Source organism: Nerophis lumbriciformis, linkage group LG11 (assembly GCF_033978685.3).
Source record: "Nerophis lumbriciformis linkage group LG11, RoL_Nlum_v2.1, whole genome shotgun sequence".
NCBI classification, from domain to species: domain Eukaryota; kingdom Metazoa; phylum Chordata; class Actinopteri; order Syngnathiformes; family Syngnathidae; genus Nerophis; species Nerophis lumbriciformis.
The window spans coordinates 40,491,644-40,516,130 of NC_084558.2; the positions used below are offsets into that span (position 1 = coordinate 40,491,644).

The 24,487-nt window shown below is 37.9% G+C and overlaps 1 protein-coding gene across 5 annotated transcripts in view; it reads right to left on the reverse strand.

Annotated features, from left to right (window-relative positions):
* LOC133610392 (calcium-activated potassium channel subunit alpha-1a-like) overlaps positions 1-24,078 on the reverse strand; it is a 142,258-nt gene extending 118,180 nt beyond the window's left edge. For 3 of the 5 annotated variants that reach the window (XM_061966597.2, XM_061966598.2, XM_061966596.2), the window contains exon 1: positions 23,217-24,078. In XM_061966597.2, coding sequence (XP_061822581.1) covers positions 23,217-23,450 — 234 coding nt within the window. In that variant the 5' untranslated portion in view covers positions 23,451-24,078. The remainder of the gene's footprint in view (positions 1-23,216) is intronic. The other 2 variants (XM_061966603.2, XM_061966600.2) reach the window with 1 other exon arrangement.
* Between the last annotated feature and the right edge of the window lie 409 nt (positions 24,079-24,487).

Genomic DNA, 24,487 nt, shown 5'->3' on the forward strand with positions numbered 1-24,487 from the left:
ATATAAACGGAATACAATGATTTGCAAATCATTTTCAACCCATATTCAGTTGAATATGCTACAAAGACAACATATTTGATGTTCAAACTGATAAACATTTTTTTTTTGCAAATAATCATTAACTTTAGAATTTGATGCCAGCAATAAATACTGATAAAGTTGAGGAATGCTCATCAAACACTTATTTGGAACATCCCACAGGTGAACAGGCAAATTGGGAACAGGTGGGTGCCATGATTGGGTATATAAGTATATTCCATGAAATGCTCAGTCATTCACAAACAAGGATGGGGCGAGGGTCACCACTTTGTCAACAAATGTGTGAGCAAATTGTTGAAAAGTTTAAGAACAACCTTTCTCAACCAGCTATTGCAAGGAATTTAGGGATTTCACCACCTACGGTCAGTAATATCATCAAAGGGTTCAGAGAATCTCGAGAAATCACTGCACGTAAGCAGCTAAGCCCGTGACCTTCGATCCCTCAGGCTGTACTGCATCAACAAGCGACATCAGTGTGTAAAGGATATCACCACATGGGCTCAGGAACACTTCACAAACCCATTGTCAGTAACTACAGTTGGTCGCTACATCTGTAAGTGCAAGTTAAAACTCTCCTATGCAAGGCGAAAACCATTTATCAACAACACCCAGAAACGCCGTCGGCTTCGCTGGGCCTGAGCTCATCTAAGATGGACTGATACAAAGTGGAAAAGTGTTCTGTGGTCTAACGAGTCCACATTTCAAATTGTTTTTGGAAACTGTGGACGTCGTGTCCTCCAGACCAAAGAGGAAAAGAACCATCCGGATTGTTATAGGCGGAAAGTTGAAAAGCCAGCATCTGTGATGGTATTGGGGTGTATTAGTGCCCAAGACATGGGTAACTTACACATCTGTGAAGGCGCCATTAATGCTGAAAGGTACATACAGGTTTTGGAGCAACATATGTTGCCATCCAAGCAACGTTACCAAATCATTGTATTCCGTTTATATTTACATCTAAAACAATTTCCCAACTCATATGGAAACGGGGTTTGTATATGAATTCATTCACTGCTTTTTCCACATTGGAAAACAAAATGGATAAACTAATTAAATACACCACGAGCTTCTCTAGTGTAAACTAATTGAAATACATATTAGCAAGCATGGTAACAGCCAATTTTCAGATTTGCCATAAAAGTCTTTTCTTGCATAAGGTGCACTGTGCTTCCTATCAAGTGCTTTCATGTAACATCAACATCAGCAACGGTAGAGGAAAGCACAACAATATATTGTCTGTGAAAGGGACAGTTAGCATCTCTGCTAAAGCTAAATGGTTACCTTTGGTAATGTTTTTTTCGGCAGCAAACCGATGAAAATATCTACAGTACTAATGTATCTGCACAAAGTTGAGAAAAACAGTGTGTGCAGACAGAGTGAGAGTCTAAAAAGAAAGAAGGCAATTATGGCTTGCAAGCCTCGAACAGAATTTGGATGTGAATAATGTGGATAACATTCAAATGTGCTCAGCCCATTCTGTATCTGGTCTGTATGGATACATTTTTACCTGTTTTTTGTGACTTTTTTGAAAACATATTGCTAATACACTAGGATTAGTTTTTATTAAGGCATGACAAGATGACATTGGAAAATCTCCATTGCTTGCATGTCCGCCCTCAAAATTATGCTTTTTTTTTTTTTTTTTTTTTTAGAAATGTAGTGCTTTATACAACACAATGGCAGTATCATTGCAAAAGATTTGCTAAAACACAACATTTCTCTAAAAAAAGGCAATATTTTAATCAATTTTTCCTAAAACTGCTACATCTATCTTCAAAAAGAGTTTGGAGCAATATTCCCTTACCATTCATGCATTCAACTTTTGTGAGTAAAGAAGATATTTTTGTACAAACTGCTACTAAAATGTCTCGCCAACAATCTCAGGCAGTGCTAAAGAGTGACACACTCCACCTGTGTCACTCGTTAGTTGCACCTGAGCGTGCACTTCCCGGTCTAGCAAGCTGCAGACCTAATTGGACGTCAAACATTAAACATGGACGATGCTTTTTAATGCCAGCGGGGTCAGAGGTCAAACACTTGAGCTTCGGTATGTCCAATTATTCTCCTCGGGCTATGATTTTATCTGAAAGGTCACAGGCGGGAAGACGGGGAGGGGTTCTTTAAAAAGTCAGCTGTGGCATTTCTGGCTCTTTCCATTCGTCCTTTTGATAGATTTAATAAAGCAAAAGCGCTAAAGATTATTTAAAAATAAAAATAAAATTGTAGGCCAACTTTCATATAATTGAAATATAATAATAAATAATAAAAAAATAATAAATATTTTTTTTAATGCTTTTTTGACAAATTAATTTCACTAAAGACGCTACATTTTCCTCAAAAATGGTGTGACTAAATTTTGTTGGTGGATGTGTTTGATTGAAAACACATTTAATCCACATAAACACTAAGTTTGGACATTATTTCTAAGGCGGACACATCAGTGTTTCCCAAACATATACGCTATTAGATCTGGCACTCACAAACACATAAAGCACCTGGTCTGCCAGAGAATAAGAAGACTGAGCAGGAGGAATTAGTGTTGACATATTAGCGAGGTTCTCACTATATTTAGTGAATACTATGGCTGTGAATTTTTGTGGGGGTTAGGATTCGGTTCAGAATCAATTCTCGATTCAAAATCAGTACTTTTTTAAGAACATTGGGTCCCAGTTCTATGATTAACAACATACCTTCATAAAATAGATAAACAGCTCTGATCAATTTCTATATTACTTAAAATAACAAATGTATGTTTAATGTATCATAAGATTTTATGTTAAAACAAAGATAATAATGGTATCTTTTGTGGTCCCCTTTATTTTAAAAAGTATTGAAAAGTATCTGAATACATTTTGGTACCCGTACCAAAGTATTGGTATCGCCACAACTGTAGTAGGTAATATAGTCCAAGTTACACACATCCTAACATTACATTGTTTTGCTATTTTTAGCCAATTTTTACGTTTTGTTTAGTTTTTATAAAAAGGAAAAAAATAATCTAGTTTCAACATTTTTTTTGTGGCCCAATGAAAAATGTTATATGGACTGAATGCACTTTGGACATCCCTGGTTTACGATGACGGTCAACAAACCAGGGCTGCAACTAACGATTATTTTGATAGTTGATTAGTCAACGATTCTCTTAACGATTAGTCGACTAATCAGATAAAAATGGCTAATAATCGACTTTGAGATGCAGCTTAAGTTATTTTAGGCATGTGCTTACTAACAACAAAGATGACTAATTCATTCATAAATATGTATTTATACTGTAACTGTTCTGCTTATTCAGCTGTTACAAAAATGTAAATGACTAATAAAATGTTGTCTATTGAAAAGAAAGGAAAGGCAAAGTGCTAAAAAAAACCATCTAACCTTGTTTATGTATTTTAAAAACAGTTTAAATAGCAGCAATGAAAACAAACAAAAAAAACACAAAATCCAACTTCCACAAAAAGAAAAGCATTTTGTGATGTTTAAAAAGCTGCACACTGGTATATTGACTATTGATTAACTTCCGGCAGTTTTATAACTCTAAGACTCAATGTGAAGAATTATATATTTTTTAATTATTAAAATGTTGGCTATTTAACAGATTGTATGTTTAATCTTATGATACCTCCGCATTGGTGCCTGTCTCTGTGTGTGTGTGGGTGTGTGCGCGTGGTTCGAGTTTGTTTAAGTGCCTTTTTTAGGACATTGCAAATTGGCGCGGCTTTAAAAAGTACCGTATTTTCCAGACTATAAGGCACATCCTTCTTTTTTCTCAAAACTCGACTGCGCCTTATATACAGGTGCGCCTAATATATGGAATAATTCTGGTTTTGCTTACCTACCTCGTAGCAATTTTATTTGGTACATGGTGAAATGATAAGTGTGACCAGTAGATGGCAGTCAAACATAAGAGATACATGTAGACTGCACTATGATGGCACTATGACTCAAGTAAACAACACCAACATTTTATATGTTCCATTGAAAATATAGAACATTACACACGGCGCTCAAAAATCTATCAAAATGTTTAAATACGACTTTGGTAAGCTATTAAGCCACACCGCTTGATGGATTGTTGGCGCATTAAACATACGAGTATTATTACGGTGTGTGTATAAGGTAAGACATTATCTGGCCTTTTGTTTCGCAATATTATGCAAAAGCAACTTTTCTTACCTTCTGGTACCTGCTGATCTGTATTTGGGATCTGCATAAATCCTGAAAAATTGCGCGCGTCCGCCTTTGTAGTCCGTGCCGACACCGTAGTCGATAAGCTTCTTCTTTGTCTCTATTTTCTTGTTATGTGACATTCATCCTCCACTGTTGCCATTTGTAATATAAAGTAGTGTAAAGTTCTTACTTATATCTGTCAGTAAACTCGCCATGAAAGCGCAAAAACATACCGGTGTAGTGACTTTACATTATTCACCCAAGGAACTTTAGTTATTAGAGAGTTCCGGTCGGACGGTTTTTCAGGGTACACATTTCCGGCCTTATTGTTGTTTCCGGATAAAGAGATGCTGCTGCGTTATTGATTGAAGTAAAGTCTGAATGTCATTAAAACAGTTAGCTCCATCTTTTGACACTTCTTCCACTCCCGTCCTTGCACGCTACACTGCTACAACAAAGATGACGGGGAGAAGACGCTGCCGAAGGTGAGCCACGTAAATAAGACCGCCCACAAAACGGCGCATCCGGAAGCGACTGTCAGGAAGCGGCTTGAAGATGATCTGTAAAACATAATCTATGCAACATTTTGACCAAAGAACCACCATTACATGTTATGTAGACCACAAGGAAGGGTTTTACATTTAGAAAAATATATATATAATAATATGACTCCTTTAATGCACCCTATCATCCGGTGCGCCTTGTATATGAAAAAAGATCGGAAATTTTGTCCAGAAAATACGGTACTTGAATTAATGTAGACAAAGTTTAGCTGGCTGATTTTGGCTAAAATGATAGTTAAGTTATTTTTCACACAACTTCGTCTCACTCTTGTTAGCTAGCTAGCAAGGTAGAAGCTAACACTCTTACCGAGGCTGTGTCCGCGTCCTCCCTCCAAATGTCCTTTAAATGCTGGAGTATCACAGATGCACTGCCATAAAAACAATTTCCGCTTTGCAAAATGAGCAAGGCATTCATGTTTTTAACAAGAATAAGAGGAAATATCCTCAAACTTTACATGTTATCACTGGCGAGTGACCCACTCCCGCCCGGAAAAGCATGGCGTGATGACGTCACGATTATTGTCGAGAAATATAATTGTCGGTATGGCAGGGCGATATATCGATATACTCGATATACCGCGGGTTTGTCTCTGTGCGATATAGAAAATGACTATATCGTGATATTCGAGTATACGTTCTCACGCAGTTGCTTTTAGCTGCGGGCATCACACTACATGCGTTGCCCACTCTTTCTTGTCTCTCCTTCTCACAGAGACATAAAACAAGCGCACCTTCTTACATACGTCACATACGTATACGCCCTTGCAGATGGCATGGTAACATTAGCTGTGGTGCTAACGGAGCGGTGCGAGTGATAATACGAGAGAAAGAAGGTGCGAATCTGGTAACAAATGAAGGAAGAAGTAATTCCCAAGAAAAAAAGCACGTGGTTTGGCTTCAAGCGGGAATATGTCGAACATACAACCATAATATGTCAAGTATGTGGCAAAAGTGTACAAAAAGTAGTAGCTCTACTAATGTAGCATCATTTGAAAAGTCACCTGCTAGAGAATGAAGAGTGCTTTAAACTCTGCATGTCAACATCTCCGTTCGGTGCCACACCCACAAAATGCCGAAGCAACCATTTCCCATGAACCGATTAACGTGGACCCCGACTTAAACAAGTTGAAAAACTTATTCGGGTGTTACAATTTAGTGGTCAATTGTACGGAATATGTACTGTACTGTGCAATCTACGAATAAAAGTTCAACACCGTATGAAAAAAATAGTCAACAACAGAAGGAGATAACTTCCGCAGTAAACTACCACATACGTAAGGACATACACTATTTGATTTCCTATTATGCAGCTCATTTTTATTTGACACTTATTGAAATATCTTGTGTGACATCATGCACAAAAGTGCACTTTATTTGTTTTAAATTATACCATACCATACCATACCAACTTTATTTATAAAGCCCTTTTAAGACAAGCACAGTTGAAAAACAAAGGGCTGTACACCACAAAGAAACAGAGGTAAAGGACAGACTAAAAAATAACATTTAAAACAGAAATAAAAATACACATTTAAAAAGCAAATATAAATTACCCTAAGAACAGTTTTGTTAGATAAAAACAGTTTAAAAGTTAAAAACAGTTCAAAAAGTTAAAAGCTAAAAACAGTTTAAAGTCTCATGCTGGGTTAAAAGCCAGTGAATAAAAATGGGTTTTAAGAAGGGTCTTAAAAATAGCCAAAGAAGGAACTATTGTAGTGGCGTTCTGTACAAAAAGTGCACTTTAATTTAGTGTTGTTTTGATATGTCATCTTAGTGACATTATGCACAAAAGTGCACTTATAGCTTGTTTTAAAATGTCTCTGACAATCTTGCATTTTCTGTTTTGGAAATGACATGAATGTTTGTGCCACTGCTTAATAACTGTTTAATAAATACAGTTTGGTAAATTGACTTAGTTGTGGTTTCCCTCTATGCATGAAAGTTTAAAATGAGCTTACATTAATGCAGTATGAAGAAGAATGTAGACACATAGAATCATCATACTGCTGTGATTATATGCATCAAGTGTTCATTCAAGGCTAAGGCAAAATATCGAGATATCTATTGTGTATCATGAGATGGCCTAAAAATATCGAGATATTAATAAAAGGCCATATCGCCCAGCCCTAATTGTCTGCAACAAATTTTATTGTCTACAATGTTGACTAATCGTTGCAGCCCTACAACAAACCGCTTCCAAATTGAAAGTTGATTCTTTGCTTGGGTTAGCCAACAAACAGCTGTACTCCAATCCAATAGAAGAACCCGAGCCCAGTGATGCTCATTTATGGCTAAAGTGCATTCAATATTTAGCAGTTTCGAATTTAAAAAAATCACTTGTTCAACAGAATCCTACTAATCTAAACTATTTAAAGGCAAAAAGGCATTCGTACATAAGTACGAGACAAAAACGACATCGCCGTGCCTATGTGTGTCGCTAATGACATGCAGCGACGAGGGGGGGTGGTGGGAAGTGTTCGTCCGACACAACCTGCCACATCTCACCAGCGAGACAAGTGCATAACACCCAGATTGACTCTGAGAACCAGGGGATGCTTTTTTGCTAGTTGCTTAGCAACAACAACAACACAACACACACATACACACAAAGTACCCATTTATACGTATTCACGCCCGCGTGTGTGTGTGTGCCCGACGCTGCCTTTCTGACGTTGCTGACTTTTTGAGGTTGAGATTTATTCTCGGATAAAAAAAAAATTTTAAAAACGCGCCAGGATGGGAAGGAGGTGACGTGCGCTGCCGCTGACAGATGAACACAACAGGTTGGCGGAGCGCGACAACTTCGCCTCTGCACACAAAGAACACAACATTTCGGCTCCATGAAGCCCGCATCACAGCATGTCATGATGCCCCTAGTGGCTGTATGCACCATTGGCAGCACATACAATTAACTACAAAGACTCCTGTAGTTGCTAGGTGTGTGGTCTACAAACGCAAATAACCACCAAGGTCTCTAATAAGGCCTGTGGCTGTAGGAAACTTCCTGAGGATTATTTTTTTATTCCACAAGACAGCATTCAAAGTATCACATGCTTTGTCTATCTCTGCATGCGCTTTAAAATGTTGCTCCTCAGTGATAATAATGCTGGCTAAGCACTTTCAATTACAACATTGGTTCTGTTGTGTTGTGCAATGCACTTGTTCATAAATGTTATCCGAACCGCTTTCTCAGCCACTCCAAATTATTAAAGGAGTGCCTGAGGAGAGCAACGCGGACGTCACCTGCGTACTTTCTTAATTTCAAGAAATACTGTATTTTTTCCATGCGTCAACTATGTTTATATGTATATATATATATATATATATATATATATATATATTCATTCTGTGGTTTATCCATTATACAGTGCTCAATACCGGGGTAGAGCGGAATATACGTTAGGTCAGGAAAAAACACAAGAGGCTATATCATCCCTACAAGCCTGTTTCGCAGGTTTCCATATATATATATATATATATACCGTATTTTTCGGACTATAAGTCACAGTTTTTTTCATAGTTTGGCCGGGCTCCAGTGCAATTTATATATGTTTTTTTCCTTCTTTATTATGCATTTTCAGCAGGTGCGACTTATACTCCGGTGCGACTTATACTCCGAAAAATACGGTATATATTTATATATATATATTTATATATATATATTTTATATATATATATATATATATATATATATATATATATATATATATATATATATATATATATTATTTTTTTTATTTTTTAAGTTTAGTTTTTTGAAGATAAACCTTTGTGTTACTGGCTGATGTCAACATTTTGGCTTTTCCTCATTGTGTTTCTTGCTGTTTTCCCAATTTTTGCTGGTGTTTTTTTGTTGTTTTTAGTAATGTGCCACAGATGGCCCCTGTGCCGCACTTTGGGCACCTGTGCTGTAGAAGCTACCGGTTTATGGCCACTATAGTCCTAGTACCGCAGTATATTTGTTCTGGTCACATGGTTTTTACGTCAGCACGGGAAGTAGTAATATCAGCTGTTCGCCTGGCGGTCTTTCCTGTGTGATAAAAGAGGGGATGAATGGGGAAGTCCTTTAGCTGCCGCCTTGTTTTATCATATACTAGTCGCTTTGAATGTTTAGTTTTGTATTCACGATAAATCAACACAAAATCCGTACTTGGGCGCAATGTTCACAGGAGTCTGGTATGCTTCCCATGGCAGGTGAGCGATGATGGTCATAGACTCGCGGTTGAGGGAAAGGTTGTTTGATGTTTGAATGCCAGAAAATGGCCGATTTCTCACCTATTTCGATACTTTCAGGTTCGTAATTTTGTTAAATCAAATAGTCTCTCTTTCCCTAATACTCCACCTAATTCGCTAATTGACTCAATTTTAGATATTCCCACAAATCAGAAAGGCCTAATCTCCAAAATCTACATCTTAATATCCCAGTTTGGTAAAACGTCTCTTGATAAAATCAGAGGGAATTGGGAAGAAGAGCTTGGCAGATCTATAGATGATGGAGATTGGGATTATGCCTTAACCCGAATTAATAACAGTACATCCTGTTCAAGGCTTAATTTAATACAATTTAAGGTTGTCCATCGTATTTATTTCACTAATTCCAAACTCTCCAAAATATACCCCAATATCTCAGATACTTGTAACAGATGTTACATGTCACCTGCAAACATGACGCACATGTTTTGGTCTTGTCCCCATTTGCTGGATTATTGGACAACTATTTTCAAACACCTTGCTAAGGCATTGGATTTAAATCTGACACCATGTGCAGAAATGGCTATTTTTGGGACGGTATCAGATCCCCAAATAAGGAGAAAATTTAAGGATAGTATCGCCTTTGGATCCTTATTAGCACGTAGGAGAATTTTGCTGGAGTGGAAGTCACCAGTCTGCCCCAAAGCCTCCTTATGGCTTAAAGACCTTATGATGTAATTAGATCTGGAGAAAATAAAGTTCAATCTTAGGGGGGCACCTGGGAAGTTTTATTCTGTTTGGGGCTGTGTGGGTGACTACATAGCTAAATTAAAGACGCTACAGGACACATGAAAAGTTCACCTTTCATAAACCAGCTTTCTTTTTGGTTTTTTTGGTTTTTTATTTATATTTATTCTGGGTGTATATTTACTATCTGCCTATGTTGAGAAGAAAGTGATGTACTAATTATTTTCCATTTGTGACTGTACCTTTAACTTACTGTATGTAGGACCTGGGGGAGGGGGGTGTATGTGTGTATGGGGTATGTGTTGGGTTGCTGTTCTTGGAAGTGGGTGGGAAAAAAAGGGGGGAAATATGACTACTGTTCTATTGTATATTGTAATACCTGTCAAATTTAATAAAAACATTTATTAAAAAAAGAAAATGGCCGATTTGTTGCAACAGTAAGTGTTAATGCATTGCTGCAGCTCGATGTTTTTTGTTTTTTTTGCAAGACGAGCGGGTGTGGCTGCGGTGTCGAGAGCCGCGGGATCTGAGGCTGAAGAGAGAGAGGCAGAGGCGTGCGGGCGTGTTCGGGGGTTAAAATGCGTGCCTGTTTGCGGGTCTGTTGGTCAAGTCACTGATGTCCTATTAATACTTTTTTTTCTAATATGTTCGCGTAGGGTCCAAAAATGGACTGGTCTATCGTGATGGATGGGTTGGCGACTCCTGTTGTAAATGTTTTTGTACATACCTTAATTGTTTCCAAACAGTGTCTGTAACGCGGCAGTAAAACGGCTGATCAAACAAGACAGAAGTCGTCGTCATGGAAGCACAAGCAGCGGAAGCTAGCTCTCCAATCAGCTAAACAGACTCAATAAGTCCACGGTGACGTTTTGGTGAATTTACTGGGGAATTTGTGAAACTGCAACAATACAAAAAAAGAAGTCCGTTGTAAGTTAATTATACTAACACAGACACTCGTAAACGTGTTAGCATATTAGCTAATGCTAACTAGCTTCAATACATTACGAAAGCACGTACAAATATGCATGAAAACACTCCTACAGACATCACACATGGGACTGTTTAGTAAGCATGAATTGTTTGATTTATATTGTACAACCTACAGACGTTGCTTGGAGTGACGATTGAAGAATCCTTTGAGCAGAAACGCTATGGATGGTTTTTACTTTCGGTTCAAGGCAAAACAGGAAGTACATTTTCAACTCACAGCACCTGCAGTGAGCGAACTCGTCCAAAAGATGGCGCCATAGCACAAACAATGACACTATTTCAGTCCTCTGCTTGGGTTTAATGACAACTAGCAAACACAAAACCTTACGGCAGTCAACAACAAAAAAAGTAAATTAGCAGCACGGTTTTATAAGCCGCAGGGGCCAAAGTGTAGGGAAAAAGTAGCGGCTTATAGTCCGGAATTTACAGTAATTCGTAGCAGTGTTTTCTAAAGTGCTGGAACTCACAACTTTTTTTGGATTATTAATCTACTTGTATATTTACTGTTAATATCTGCTTACTTTCTTTTTAAACATGTTCCATCTACACATCTGTTAAAATGGAATAAGCACTTATTCTTCTGTTGTTTGGATATTTTACATTATATTTTGGGTAATACTGCAAATTTGGGTATGGATCCAATAGCAAGTAGTTACAGGGTCCTACATTTGTCATAATTAGAGATGCTTTAAAATGTAATATCGGAAATTATCGTTAACGGTTTCAACCTCCCGATTTTCCCGGGAGACTCCTGAATTTCAGTGCCCCTCCCGAAAATCTCGCTGGGGCAACCATTCTCCCGATTTCCACCCGGACAACATTATTGGGGGCGTGCCTTAAAGGCATACTTGATCAACAGCCATCCAGGTCACACTGAGGGTGGCCGTATAAACAACTTTAACGCTGTTACAAATATGCGCCACATTGTGAACCCACACCAAACAAGAATGACAAACACATTTCGGGAGAACATCCGCACCGTAACACAACAAACACAACAGAACAAATACCCAGAACCCCTTACAGCACTAACCACCAAACCCCCCCAATCTCCCGAATTCGGAGGTCTCAAGGTTGGCAAGTATGCTCTAGTATACTCTGGACTGAAGCTGTGTGCCTTCATTGTTTTTGTAGCTGTTGTTTTGAGGTATGTATAAAACAAATTAAAAATGATGCACTTTGTGAAAGTCAAAGTATAGTATTTCCCATAGTTGTAGTGGGTATCAGGATTATCTCAGTGAGAGCATGTCCCAAATTCCAAGCTGCTGTTTTGAGGCATGTTAAAAAAAATAATGCACTTTGCGACTTAAATAATAAATATGGCAGTACCTTTTTTCCATAACTGGAGTTGATTTATTTTGGAAAACCTTGTTTTTGATTGATTGATTGAAACTTGTATTAGTAGATTGCACAGTACAGTACATATTCCGTACAATTGACCACTAAATGGTAACACCCAAATAAGTTTTTCAACTTGTTTAAGTCGGTCGGGGTCCACGTTAATCAATTCATGGTAAAGTTACATTGTTTAATGCATCCAGCGGGGCATCCCCACAAAATTAGGCATAATAATGTGTTAATTCCAAGACTGTATATATCGGTCTCGGTTGATATCGGAATCGGTAATTAAGAGTTGGACAATATCGAAATATCGGCAAAAAAGCCAATATCGGACATCCCTAGTCATAAATAATGTTCTTATGTGTCCAGGAACATATTTCCTGGGTTTATAAACAATGACAAACATGACAAAAGATGTGAATGTGATAATGAAAAATATCAATGTAATCATTGTAGTTTCGACTCTTGTACTCGGTATCGTTTGAGTCGATATTCGTATGGATCCACCCATTTGTTTACATTCAGGAGCGCCAGCTTGTTAGCGGTGAGCTATCGTATCCTCCCACGGTGCGTAGTGAAGCAGGTTTAGCTATTCCTCGTCCTGGATTAGTGATGTAGAAGTAGCTAAAACACTGTGGAGGGACGTTAGCCGCTAGCTAGCGAGGACACTGCTGTGCATTGCTTCACCTCACCTTCACCTACCATGAATTGATTAACGTGGACCCCGACTTAAACAAGTTGAAAGACTTATTCGGGTGTTACCATTTAGTGGTCAATTGTACGGAATATGTACTGTCCTGTGCAATCTACTAATAAAAGTTTCAATCAAATCAATCAAGCCTCTACAGTTTGTTTTAAAGCCAAAATATGCCCATTCTCCCTCTTCTGTCTCTACAGTGTCTCTGCTTGTAAGTGTTCTGTGTGTGGTGACTCACATGCGCCTCAGCTCATATTACCAATAATGTCACCACGTGCAGCACATGAATAAAAAAAAATACCGTTTCAAAAGGCACTAAAGTACTTTTTATTTTGTTAGTACCACAGTACTTTAATAGTACAACCCTATCTGCAACTATACATGAATAATGCAATCATATTGGGGGTAATAATCGCCTATATTATCAACACGTTAACTGTGACAGCCCTAGTTTTCACATGTCTTTCTTCTATTCTCGCCTGCTTCCAATTAACGCCACGTCTTTTTTTGCACTTTAGGTATATAAACGCCCCGGCTCTATGCGAGAGATAGATTTAATTGCTAATCAGTAAAATCATTGTTGTCGGCTAAATTGTAACCAAAACGGCTTTGAAAAAGGTCAACAAGCTCTTACCCGAAGAGTAGCAATAAAAAGGTGATTTCTCTCCTAAAAAAAAAAAACTAAACAAAATAGGTCTTAGTCACCACACGACGGAAACATTGAAAGCGGCACTGCATGGTCGCCTTGAGCCAAGCGGTGACGTAACGCGGCAAATCTCGTGGCGCTGTGCCTTGAATATTATGAAATGGTTTCACAGGATTAGTTTGGTTTGTTGTTAACCTGCGACTCAGACGCCCACGCAGCCACGGTGAAAGGAAGTCTCTTGTTGTTGACAGGAAAGGAGAAACTATTTGCTTACAATAAATTGGGCGAACGGGGGAGATGAATAAATTGGATGTGTGCTGTTGTCGCCTAGGAGACCATATAAATATAAACTCTATGTTAACATCTTTTTCACCACCTTTTTTTTTTTTAGCCTGCATTAACACCTACTTTCTAGATAACATCACCATCTTTTCCCAAAGGAAAAAAAGACTATCAAATAAATGTTTTAAATACACTGTGTTGTCATATACATTTTGTAGGCAATTAGGAATATTGCAGCTTCCTGCGATTACCTGTTATTTGGTAAATAAATGGTAATACAAACATTTCATAATGGGTTACAAAGGTTCCTTATTTGGCTGCTAACGTAAGCGGTAAAATACTGTGTCATTTTCAATTGTGTTATTTTGTAAAACTATTATTATTCTACTTGCTAATTTACTGTCTGGTTACTTTCTGTTTTAACATGTTTCTATCTAAACTCATGTTAAAATGTAATAATCACTTATTGGATACTTCACATTAGTTTTGGGTAACACTAGAAAATTGGGTATCAATGCAATACCAGTTTCTCTTTACAACATGTTTGAAAAGGAGTAGGAAGAAGCAGAGCTTATATAATCCTCCCCCTTTTCCATTACATAGCAATTGCTAATACTTTTATTTACTTCCTGTTCTCAATTTGTATACAATTTACTCCATTATTAGACTATAAGGCGCACTTAAAATCCTTTAATTTTCTCAAAACTCGACAGTGCGCCTTATAACCCGGTGCGCCTAATGTACGGAATAATTTTGGTTGTGCTTACCGACCTCGTAGCTATTTTATATTTGGTACATGGTGAAAGGATAAGTGTGACCAGTAGATGGCAGTCACACATAAGAGATACGTGTAGACTGAAATATGACTCAAGTAAACAACACCAAAATTGTATATGTTCCATTGAAAATTTAGAACATTACACACGGCGCTCAAAAATCTATTAAAATGTTTTAGTACAACTTTGGAAAGCTTCCATTGTACTGTGCTTCAACATACGAGTATTACTATGGTGTGTGTATAAGCTAAGACATTATCTGGCGTTTTGTTTCGCAATATAATGCAAAAGCAATTTTTCTTACCTTCTGGTACCTGCTGATCTTTATTTGGGATCTGCATAAGTCCTGAAAATTTGCGCGCCGTCCGCCTTTGTAGTCCGAGGAAACGCCGTAGTCGATAACCTTATTCTTTTTCACGATCTTCTTGTTATGGAACATTCATCCTCCGCTGTTGCCATTTCTAATATAAAGTAGTGTAAAGTTCTTACTTATATCTGTCAGTAAACTCACCATGAAAACACTAAAACATACCGGTGTAGTGAGTTTACATTATTCACCCAAGGAACTTTATTTATTAGAGAGTTTCGGTCGGACGGCTTTTCACGGGACACATTTCCGGCGTTGCTATTGCACTAGTGAGCCACGGATGAGGAGAAGTTATTGATTTAAGTAAAGTCTGAATGTCATTAAAACAGTTAGCTCCATCTTTTGACACCTCTTCCACTCCCGTCCTTGCACGCTACAACAAAGATTACGGAGAAAAGACGCTGCCGAAGGTGAGCCACGTAAATAAGACCGCCCACAAAACGGCGCATCCTGAAGTGACTGTCAGAAATCAGCTTGGAGGAACCACCATTACATGTTATGTAGACCACAAGGAAGTGTTTTACATATAGAAAAATAAATAAATTGTATCACTCTTTAATGCGCCCTATAAACCGGTGCGCCTTTTGTATGAAAATAGACCTGACTAGACCCGCTCATCGGCAGTGCGCCTTATAATCCGGTGCGCCCCATGGTCCCGAAAATACAGTAATACAATTACAAAAATAAATAAATAGTAAAATAATTTGTAATTCACATAGTGAGATGAATAAGATTGCCGGTATCTCCTTTTAAATAAGTTCAAAATGCTTATCATGATTCTTCTTCTTTGTACTTTAAAAACACTTTGAGTTTAAACAGTTTCTTAAACAGGACCATATTAGTTCTTTACTTAATCCATTCCATGAATTAGTTAGTTAGTTAGTTAGTTAGTTTATTATTTCTACGGTCAGTGGTCAACAAAATAAACAAACCGTTTTACATAAACAAACAGTTGTACATTCATAAATTGAAAATGTTGCAGACCGAAAGGGTTTAGGCTGAAGTTGAACACTTATTGCGCCTAACCCTATAAACAATGTCAAATACAAGATGAGCTTCCTAAAAATATGAAATTTCCTTTGCACAACATATTATAAATACACCTTGTACACAACATAAACACTGTTCAATTATATACACAGTAAAGACATGTGAAATATCCTTGTACACATGTTAGTTAAGCCTTTGTACCAATGATATACTATATACAAACAATTATACTTCCATTATTATTTATATCCCAAATTAATACATTAATTCCACATACATGTCTACTCAGTCTATTTGTATTTGTGCAGCCTTTATTTTGACAGCAGTTTTTAGTTTAATTTTTGTCATAGTTTTTAGGAAAAAAGTATTTTAGCTTTAGTCCCATTTGACTCATTCAAATTAGTCGACTGAATTTCACAACATTGTAGTCAACTGAAATATGACGGATAAAGCGTTATTGTGCAAATTGTCGCTTCTCTTTGCTTTACTTGTCAAGATGACTCCTGCTCATGCCACTTCAAGTTAGATGTGTTTTTAGCACTGCCGATCACTTCACGTGGTTAACACAGTCGTGTTTTCCATATAAATCTTGGTGGGGAAATGGTAAATTCTTAGATGCATCACGATTGGGACTTGAACGATTCTGAATCGTACCTTCACTTACAAGCTTAATTGGTTCTATGACGGTGCTCGTAACTCAAAACACTTGTATCTCAAATCAAGGTTGGAATGAAGTGAAATCTATTTAATCAGTGCTCGGCCCCACTAAAACAGCCCATTTTTAATGTGGCATGCTTTTTAAAAACAAATAATTACTTTTTGATAAATACTTCTCTGTTGTGTAACAATAGGAATTATTATTGTTGTTTATGTTGCACACGGACGTCTTTGAGTGACGGACCAGAGGTCAGAGTTGACAGCAAGCTTTGTCTGCGTACCAAAGATAATGCTTGATCGTCCAGTTTGTAACGTCAGGAGACAAAACAAAAAGAGAAAAGGCAAAAACAGATTCTGCAGCTTCTAAATAGTTTTCTGAATAAATGTTTCCTGGCTAACCAAATGGACATATTTTTAGTGTTTTGTTTCTCTGATTTGGCTGTCTGCTTCTTTCCGTCGCATAAAGTTCTCGGCTCCGGTGTTTGGAGGGCTAGATTGTGTCGATCTGTGGACAGTCAATACTTCCATCGGCGGCTAGGAAGCTCGTAACTAAAATTATGTTCGCAATTTAAAACATAACAAAAAACCGAGACACAGAACTATCTCGAAATGGTTGAGGTACCACTGTATGTTAATTAAAGTAACGCAGAAGGTTGTAAAATGGGGAACCAGCGCGGAGGAGAGGAGAAGCCATGCTAACCGCTAAGCCAGCTTGAATGTGAAGTGGTTAAAGAAGAAAAGGATAAGTACTTGGTACACCGCAACAGAAACTGAACTGGAACCCCATTACAGCAGCGATGAACCAGCTAAGAAGAGGAAATTAGCAAGTAGATGAATAAATCAAAAGAGAATAATATCCACACAGAGCAAAAACACTGAGCTAAATTGGGGCCCTAAGCAGAATTTGGTTTTAAGGCCCCCCACCATTCCCATTATTTAAAAATAAATCACACTTTATGTGAAACCATTGTTACACTTTTTTAATCAAACTTTAATTTATTTTTGATGCATGTTTTGTACTAAAACAAATTAATGGGGAATAAATTAACCATTTATTTTGTGTGCAAAATAACCAATTTTAATAATATGGATGTGTATATATACACATACATTTTAAACATTTTTTTTTTTTATCTTCCCAACACATCTCCGGCCAGGATTCGATCCCAGTACGACCGTTAACCAGCCCTGCACGAATGCTGAGAACGTCTGGAGAAATTTGCCATTATATTCTTATCGATGACGTAGCAGGAGGTGGCTAGGAATGAGTTTGCAGTAAAAATTTAAATGATGGTCCCTGTCATTCAGTAATTGACATTTTACATGCACATAGTCGCATAAAAGAAGCCCCCTTCGGATCGTGGCGTGCGTGATCTGCGTATAGGGCAGACCTGGGCAAATAAAGGCCCGTTAAGCTTTTCAATCTGGCCCGCCGGACATCTCAAATAATTTTTGTAGATCTTTAAGATCGAAACTATAGCCACCATTATGATGTGCAGTATATCAAATTGTAGGTGGGGCTTTTTTTACCCTACGTGTTCTTATTTCACTGTTTGTTGCATTTTTGTTGCGTTTCGCATGATTGTAAAATATGTCGATCGAGAGGGGGTGTGACGTTCATATGTTGTCAATGTTCAGTGTTTTATCGTTCATAGTTAATATTGTAAATCCCATATTCTTTATTTTATGTACACTCTGGATGTATCATACAGTAAAAAAAAAAATGACTTTCTGTTTTAAGGCGGTCTGTCATAACGTTTTTAGCATTCAATCAGACATTATCGTGAGGTTTTGTATTAGTGTTCCTAAAAATAGATATACCGGCCCCCAGACAATTTTTTTACTCCAAATTTGGCCACACGAGGCTAAATAATTGCCCAGGCCTGGTCTAAATAGTCCCTTTTCCTTTAAACACAAGGTATTACTATTTCTACTAGTTCCTACAAAATTTATGAAGCAGTTGTAGTGATTTTTTAGACATTTCCAGGAAAAACAAATTAACATTTTGTTTGTCTGAATTTCTTTCACTTTCCCACTGTATTACTTTTTTTTTTTTACTAAATCCTACTAAATTTTGGGTGCATTTGTAGTATGTTTTTAGATATTTCCAGGTAAAACTAGGGGTAATGTAAATTATCTAAACTGTCACTTTTTCATTAACTACATAGTATTACTTTTTGTACTAAATCATACTCATTTCTGCAGCAGTTAGCAAGTTTTTAGACTTTACCAAAAAAAAAAAAAAAAAAAAAAAAATGCTGAAATTTTGGTCTAAATTGTCACTTTTTCCTCTAACGACATGTATTACTTTTTGTACTAAATCCGACAAAATTGTGATTGCAGGTGAAGTAATTTGTTTTGGATATTTCCAGGCAGAACTACTGGTAATGAAATTATCTAATTGGTCACTTTTCCACTAACTACATTGCTACTTTTTCTACTAAATCTTCCAAAATGAAATTATTATTTAAATTCTCACTTTCCATTAGCTACATAGCGGTAGTATTACTTTTTTTGTACTTAATTCTACTCAATTTTGTTTGTAGTATTTAGATATTTCCAGGGGAAATTAATTAAATTGTTCCCTAAACAGATACTGTTCCATTATATTCAGTGTTACTTTATCAACTAAATAATACTACATTTCTGTAGCATTTTTATTGAATTTTTAGACATTTCCAGGAAAAACAAATTAATATTTTGTTTGTCTGAATTTTTTTCACTTTTCCACTGTATTACTTTTTTTTTTTACTAAATCCTACTAAATTTTGGGTGCATTTGTAGTATGTTTTTGATATTTCCAGGTAAAACTATGGGGAATGATCTAAACTGTCACTTTTCCATTAACTACATAGTATTACGTTTTGAACTAAATCATACTCAATTTCTGCAGCAGTTAGCAAGTTTTTAGACTTTTCCAAAAAGAACAAAAAACTAATTAATTCAAACCATAACCGATCATGCATCACTATAGCCTTGTCTGAAAGTAAGTGTCACGACTAGGGATGATGTTTGATAAGAAATTATCGAGTTCGAGCCTATTATCGAATCCTCTTATCGAACCGATTCCTTATCAATTCTCTTATCGAGTCCAGATATGTTGTTGTATATGGAAAAAAACACAATATTTGGTTTAACAAAAGCTCACTTTTATTATATAAGAAAAAATAAAATCTAATAAATAAATAAATATTGACTGTACGCCCCTAAAAAATAAATTAAAGAAATATTGACTGTTGTTACCCAAAGTATATTAAGTGGGATTTTTCAGAAAAACAAATATATACAGTAACACAAAAACAACCTGTCTCTGTGATCACTATAGGTGTATAAATAATAATATAGTGTTAAATAAATATCAGTCCCTTGAATACAAAACTGAAAATAATACAGCTCTCCAAAAAGTGCAATTCTGCTGCTATTTGACATAACTGTTTGTTATGATGCTTTGACATTTTTGCACTTTATTTCTTTATTGAAAGAAAATTCTATGAAGAGAAAAGTTGTTTGCAAATGTGGTTACAATGCTAAAAAATGAAAAGTTAAAGCTAAAAAAAGAAATACACTTTATTGAGTTAACATTATTTCTTTATAGGGGGAAAGATGTTATGAGCTAGGGAATCTAACAACTACACTATCCAGCATGCAACAGGAGTGACGAGCATGCGCGGTAGCCCCGAAAAGTGTTGTTGCATGTCGCCACCCGGCAGCTAAGAATGAGGTTATGAGCACGCTGTGAAAGTAAACGTCAAGAACTCAGCCGACACGCCTCGTCTGCATTATTTATAATTAGACAGACAACACATATACAGTGTGATTTACAGTCCGGCATTTCTCCCGATTTCCAGCCGGACCTGAGTGAGGACAGCCTGTTGTCACGTCCGCTTTTCGTGCCGGCCCAGTCACGTTATAACATCTACGGCTTTTGGAGCTCAGTGCGTAATTGCACACACAACAAGAAGGAGACTATTATATATGTCTCCGTTATCCATATGTTTATCTATAACCCATAAAGTAGGCAGGCACGGAGCTATTTCTCAGCGTGTGTTTATTCCAGCCGGCACGTTAATACACTGACACACAACATCCGGATTCCCATCATGCATTGCTTCAAAACTACGGCAAGTAGCAATGTCCAAAAACATAACAGAGACGAAGCAGAAGAAGAAGAAGAGACAGTCATGGCGACGACGAGTAAGAAGAAGAAGTACGCTTGCAAGTTCCAAAATTAAGAGGAAAAAAAAGGATATGTTCCCGGATTCAGAGATCGCTCGCCAGTACTCAAATGGCAGAACAAAGGCTACTCAAATAGTGAAAGCTAAGTGTTATTTTTTTGTAAAGTAAGCAGCAAGTACAGTACAGTTAGTAGAACAACTGTGTTTTCATTACTGTGTACTGTACTATATTTATATATATATATATATATATATATATATATTAGAGATGTTCGATAATATCGGCCGATAAATGCTTTAAAATGTAATATCGGAAATTATCGGTATCGTTTTTTTATTATTGGTATCGTTTTGTTTTTTTTGTTGTTGTTTTTTTTAATTAAATCAACATAAAAAACACAAGATACACTTACAATTAGTGCACCAACCCCAAAAAAAAACTCCCTCCCCCATTTACACTCATTCACACAAAAGGGTTGTTATTAATATTCTGGTTCCTACATTATATATCAATATATATCAATACAGTCTGCAAGGGATACAGTCCGTAAGCACACATGATTGTGCGTGCTGCTGGTCCACTAATAGTACTAACCTTTAACAGTTAATTTTACTCATTTTCATTAATTACTAGTTTCTACGTAACTGTTTTTATATTGTTTTACTTTCTTTTTTATTCAAGAAAATGTTTTTAATTTATTTATCTTAATTTATTTTATTATTATTTTAAAAAAAGGACCTTATCTTCACCATACCTGGTTGTCCAAATTAGGCATAATAATGTGTTAATTCCACGACTGTATATATCGGTATCGGTTGATATCGGTATCGGTAATTAAGAGTTGGACAATATCGGAATATCGGCAAAAAAGCCATTATCGGACATCCCTAATATATATATATATATATATATATATATATATATATATATATATATATATATGTGTATAAGAAATACTTGAATTTCAGTGAATTCTAGCTATAAATATATTCCTCGGCCCTTAAAGGGGAACATTATCACAATTTCAGAATTGTTAAAACCAGTTCCCAGTGGCTTATTATATTTTTCGAAGTTTTTTTCAAAATTTTACCCATCACGCAATATCCCTAAAAAAAGCTTCAAAGTGCCTGATTTTAACCACCCGTCCATTTTCCTGTGACGTCACATAGTGAAGCCAACACAAACAAACAAGGCGGAAAGAACAGCAAGCTATAGCGACATTAGCTCGGATTCAGACTCGGATTTCAGCGGCTTAAGCGATTCAACAGATTACGCATGTATTGAAACGGATGGTTGTAGTGTGGAGGCAGGTAGCGAAAACGAAATTGAAGAAGAAACTGAAGCTATTGAGCCATATCGGTTTGAACCGTATGCAAGCGAAACCGACGAAAACGACACGACAGCCAGCGACACGGGAGAAAGCGAGGACGAATTCGGCGATCGCCTTCTAACCAATGATTGGTATGTTTGTTTGGCATTAAAGGAAACTAACAACTATGAACTAGGTTTACAGCATATGAAATACATTTGGCAACAACATGCACTTTGAGAGTGCAGACAGCCCAAATTTCATCAATTAATATATTCTGTAGACATACCCTCATGTCAGCAGGCCAGGGAAGCTATAGTCGATATTCTTCTCTTGATCATCTTCGGGACGGTGTGAGCCAAGACATCCAGGGGGTTTAGCTCGCTCGTCTGCGGGAACAAACTGCCGCCATTGCTTGCCGTGCTACCGAGGTCCTTTGTCCCTGAATTGCTCACACACTCCGGCAGATTCAATGAGGGTCTGGCGGCAGATTTCTTTGACTTTATCGACTTTATCGTTGGAAATGCATCTGTGTGCGGAACAAACGTCCAATTTCTTGCCACTTTCGCATCTTTGGGCCACTGGTGCAACTTGAATCCGTCCCTGTTCGTGTTGTTACACCCTCCGACAACACACCGACGAGGCATGATGTCTCCAAGGTACGGAAAACAGTCGAAAAAACGGAAAATAACAGAGCTGATTTGACTCGGTGTTTGAGAAAATGGCGGATTGCTTCCTGATGCGACGTCACATTGTGACGTCATCGCTCCGAGAGCGAATATTAGAAAGGCGTTTAATTCGCCAAAATTCACCCATTTAGAGTTCGGAAATCGGTTAAAAAAATATATGGTCTTTTTTCTGCAACATCAAGGTATATATTGACGCTTACATAGGTCTGGTGATAATGTTCCCCTTTAACCCTGGCCCCCCCCCCCCCATCTCCCGAATTCGGAGGTCTCAAGGTTGGCAAGTATGTTCCCTGCTTAGGTTGCTGCCCCCACGACCCAACCTCGGATAAGCGGAAGAAGATGGATGGAATTACTGGTTCGCATAAAATATTTTTAACCCAAATAGGTGTGTGGTTGAAAAACACTGGTCTACAGTTTGTCTTTTTGAAGTAACTGGCGCCAGCGGTCTGTAAATATTCACTTAACAAAATAAATATTATGCTAAACAAACACAACAGGTGGAGGAGAAGTTTCTTTCCGGAGACATTTGGATTGGGAACATCAACAAGTGTCATGTCTTGAGGCATAAAGGTGTGCCTGGTGGCCCTACCTTCTTCTTGGCGTGGCAGTGGCAGCAGACGGTCCACAGGTACTTGAGGGTCCTCCACAGCAGGATGATGAAGAGGCCCCCGAAGAAGGTGACCATGGAGGAGGCGAGGAACGCCCACCACATGCGCTGGCCGTTGCTGTCACACGGCACGTCGGGGGAGAAGGGGATGATCATGTTCATCTTGGCGATGTGAACGGAAGGGTCCGGGGTGAACCTCTCCCGGCTCTTCGGCATGACGACGCCGGCCACCTGTCGACACAAGTTGGGGTGTTGCTCCCGGCCACCAGCACCCCCCCCGCCCCGGGGTCTTCTCACGCCAGCAGCGGCTCGGCCATGTCGAGTCCGCCGCCTCTCCGGCCGCAAAAAAAACAAAGTTAAGCGGACGCCGCTGAGGGGACAACTTCCTGTCAAATGAGGGGATCAGGCGTCACGATGCGCGCGCACGCCCCGCTCGGCTCGTGCGTCATCTGGAGCGTAAACATGCGAATTTTAAAGCACACGCGAAACTACAAACTGCGCAGGTCGCATGACACGTTAATTGGATAAAATAGTTAGTTAATTGGATGAAATAGTTAGTTAATTGGATAAAATAGTAGTCGTGGCGAGAGGCCGGTCGAGTGGCGGCACGCGCGGGAAGGCGGGCTCCTTTATGGGAGATTTACAGGTGGTGGCAGTGGATGAAGGGGTGGGGCTTAATTAACACGTGATGCTTATCCGGAGGAGGGACGCTTGTTTATACGCACACTACTGTGCCTGTTTTGTTATTAGGAGGACTTTGGCATTTTACTGACTTTTTCTAAATAAAATGTTGGTTATATTTACAATGTTTACAATGGCGACTCGTAATAATTAATACATCGAATTTTCTAATGATTCAATAAAACAAAAAATATATACTTTTGACACTATCAATCATTTAAAGCAGGGGTCCCCAAACTACAAATCACAAGATACACTTACAATTAGTGCACCAACCCAAAAAACCTCCCTCCCCCATTTACACTCATTCACACAAAAGGGTTGTTTCTTTCTGTTATTAATATTGTGGTTCCTACATTATATATCAATATATATCAATACAGTCTGCAAGGGATACAGTCCGTAAGCACACATGATTGTGTGTGCTGCTGGTCCACTAATAGTACTAACCTTTAACAGGGGTTAAATCACCAAAATTATTCCCGGGCGGGGCACCGCTACTGCTCACTGCTCCCCTCACCTCCAAGGGGATGGGTCAAATGCAGAGGACAAATTTCACCACACCTAGTGTG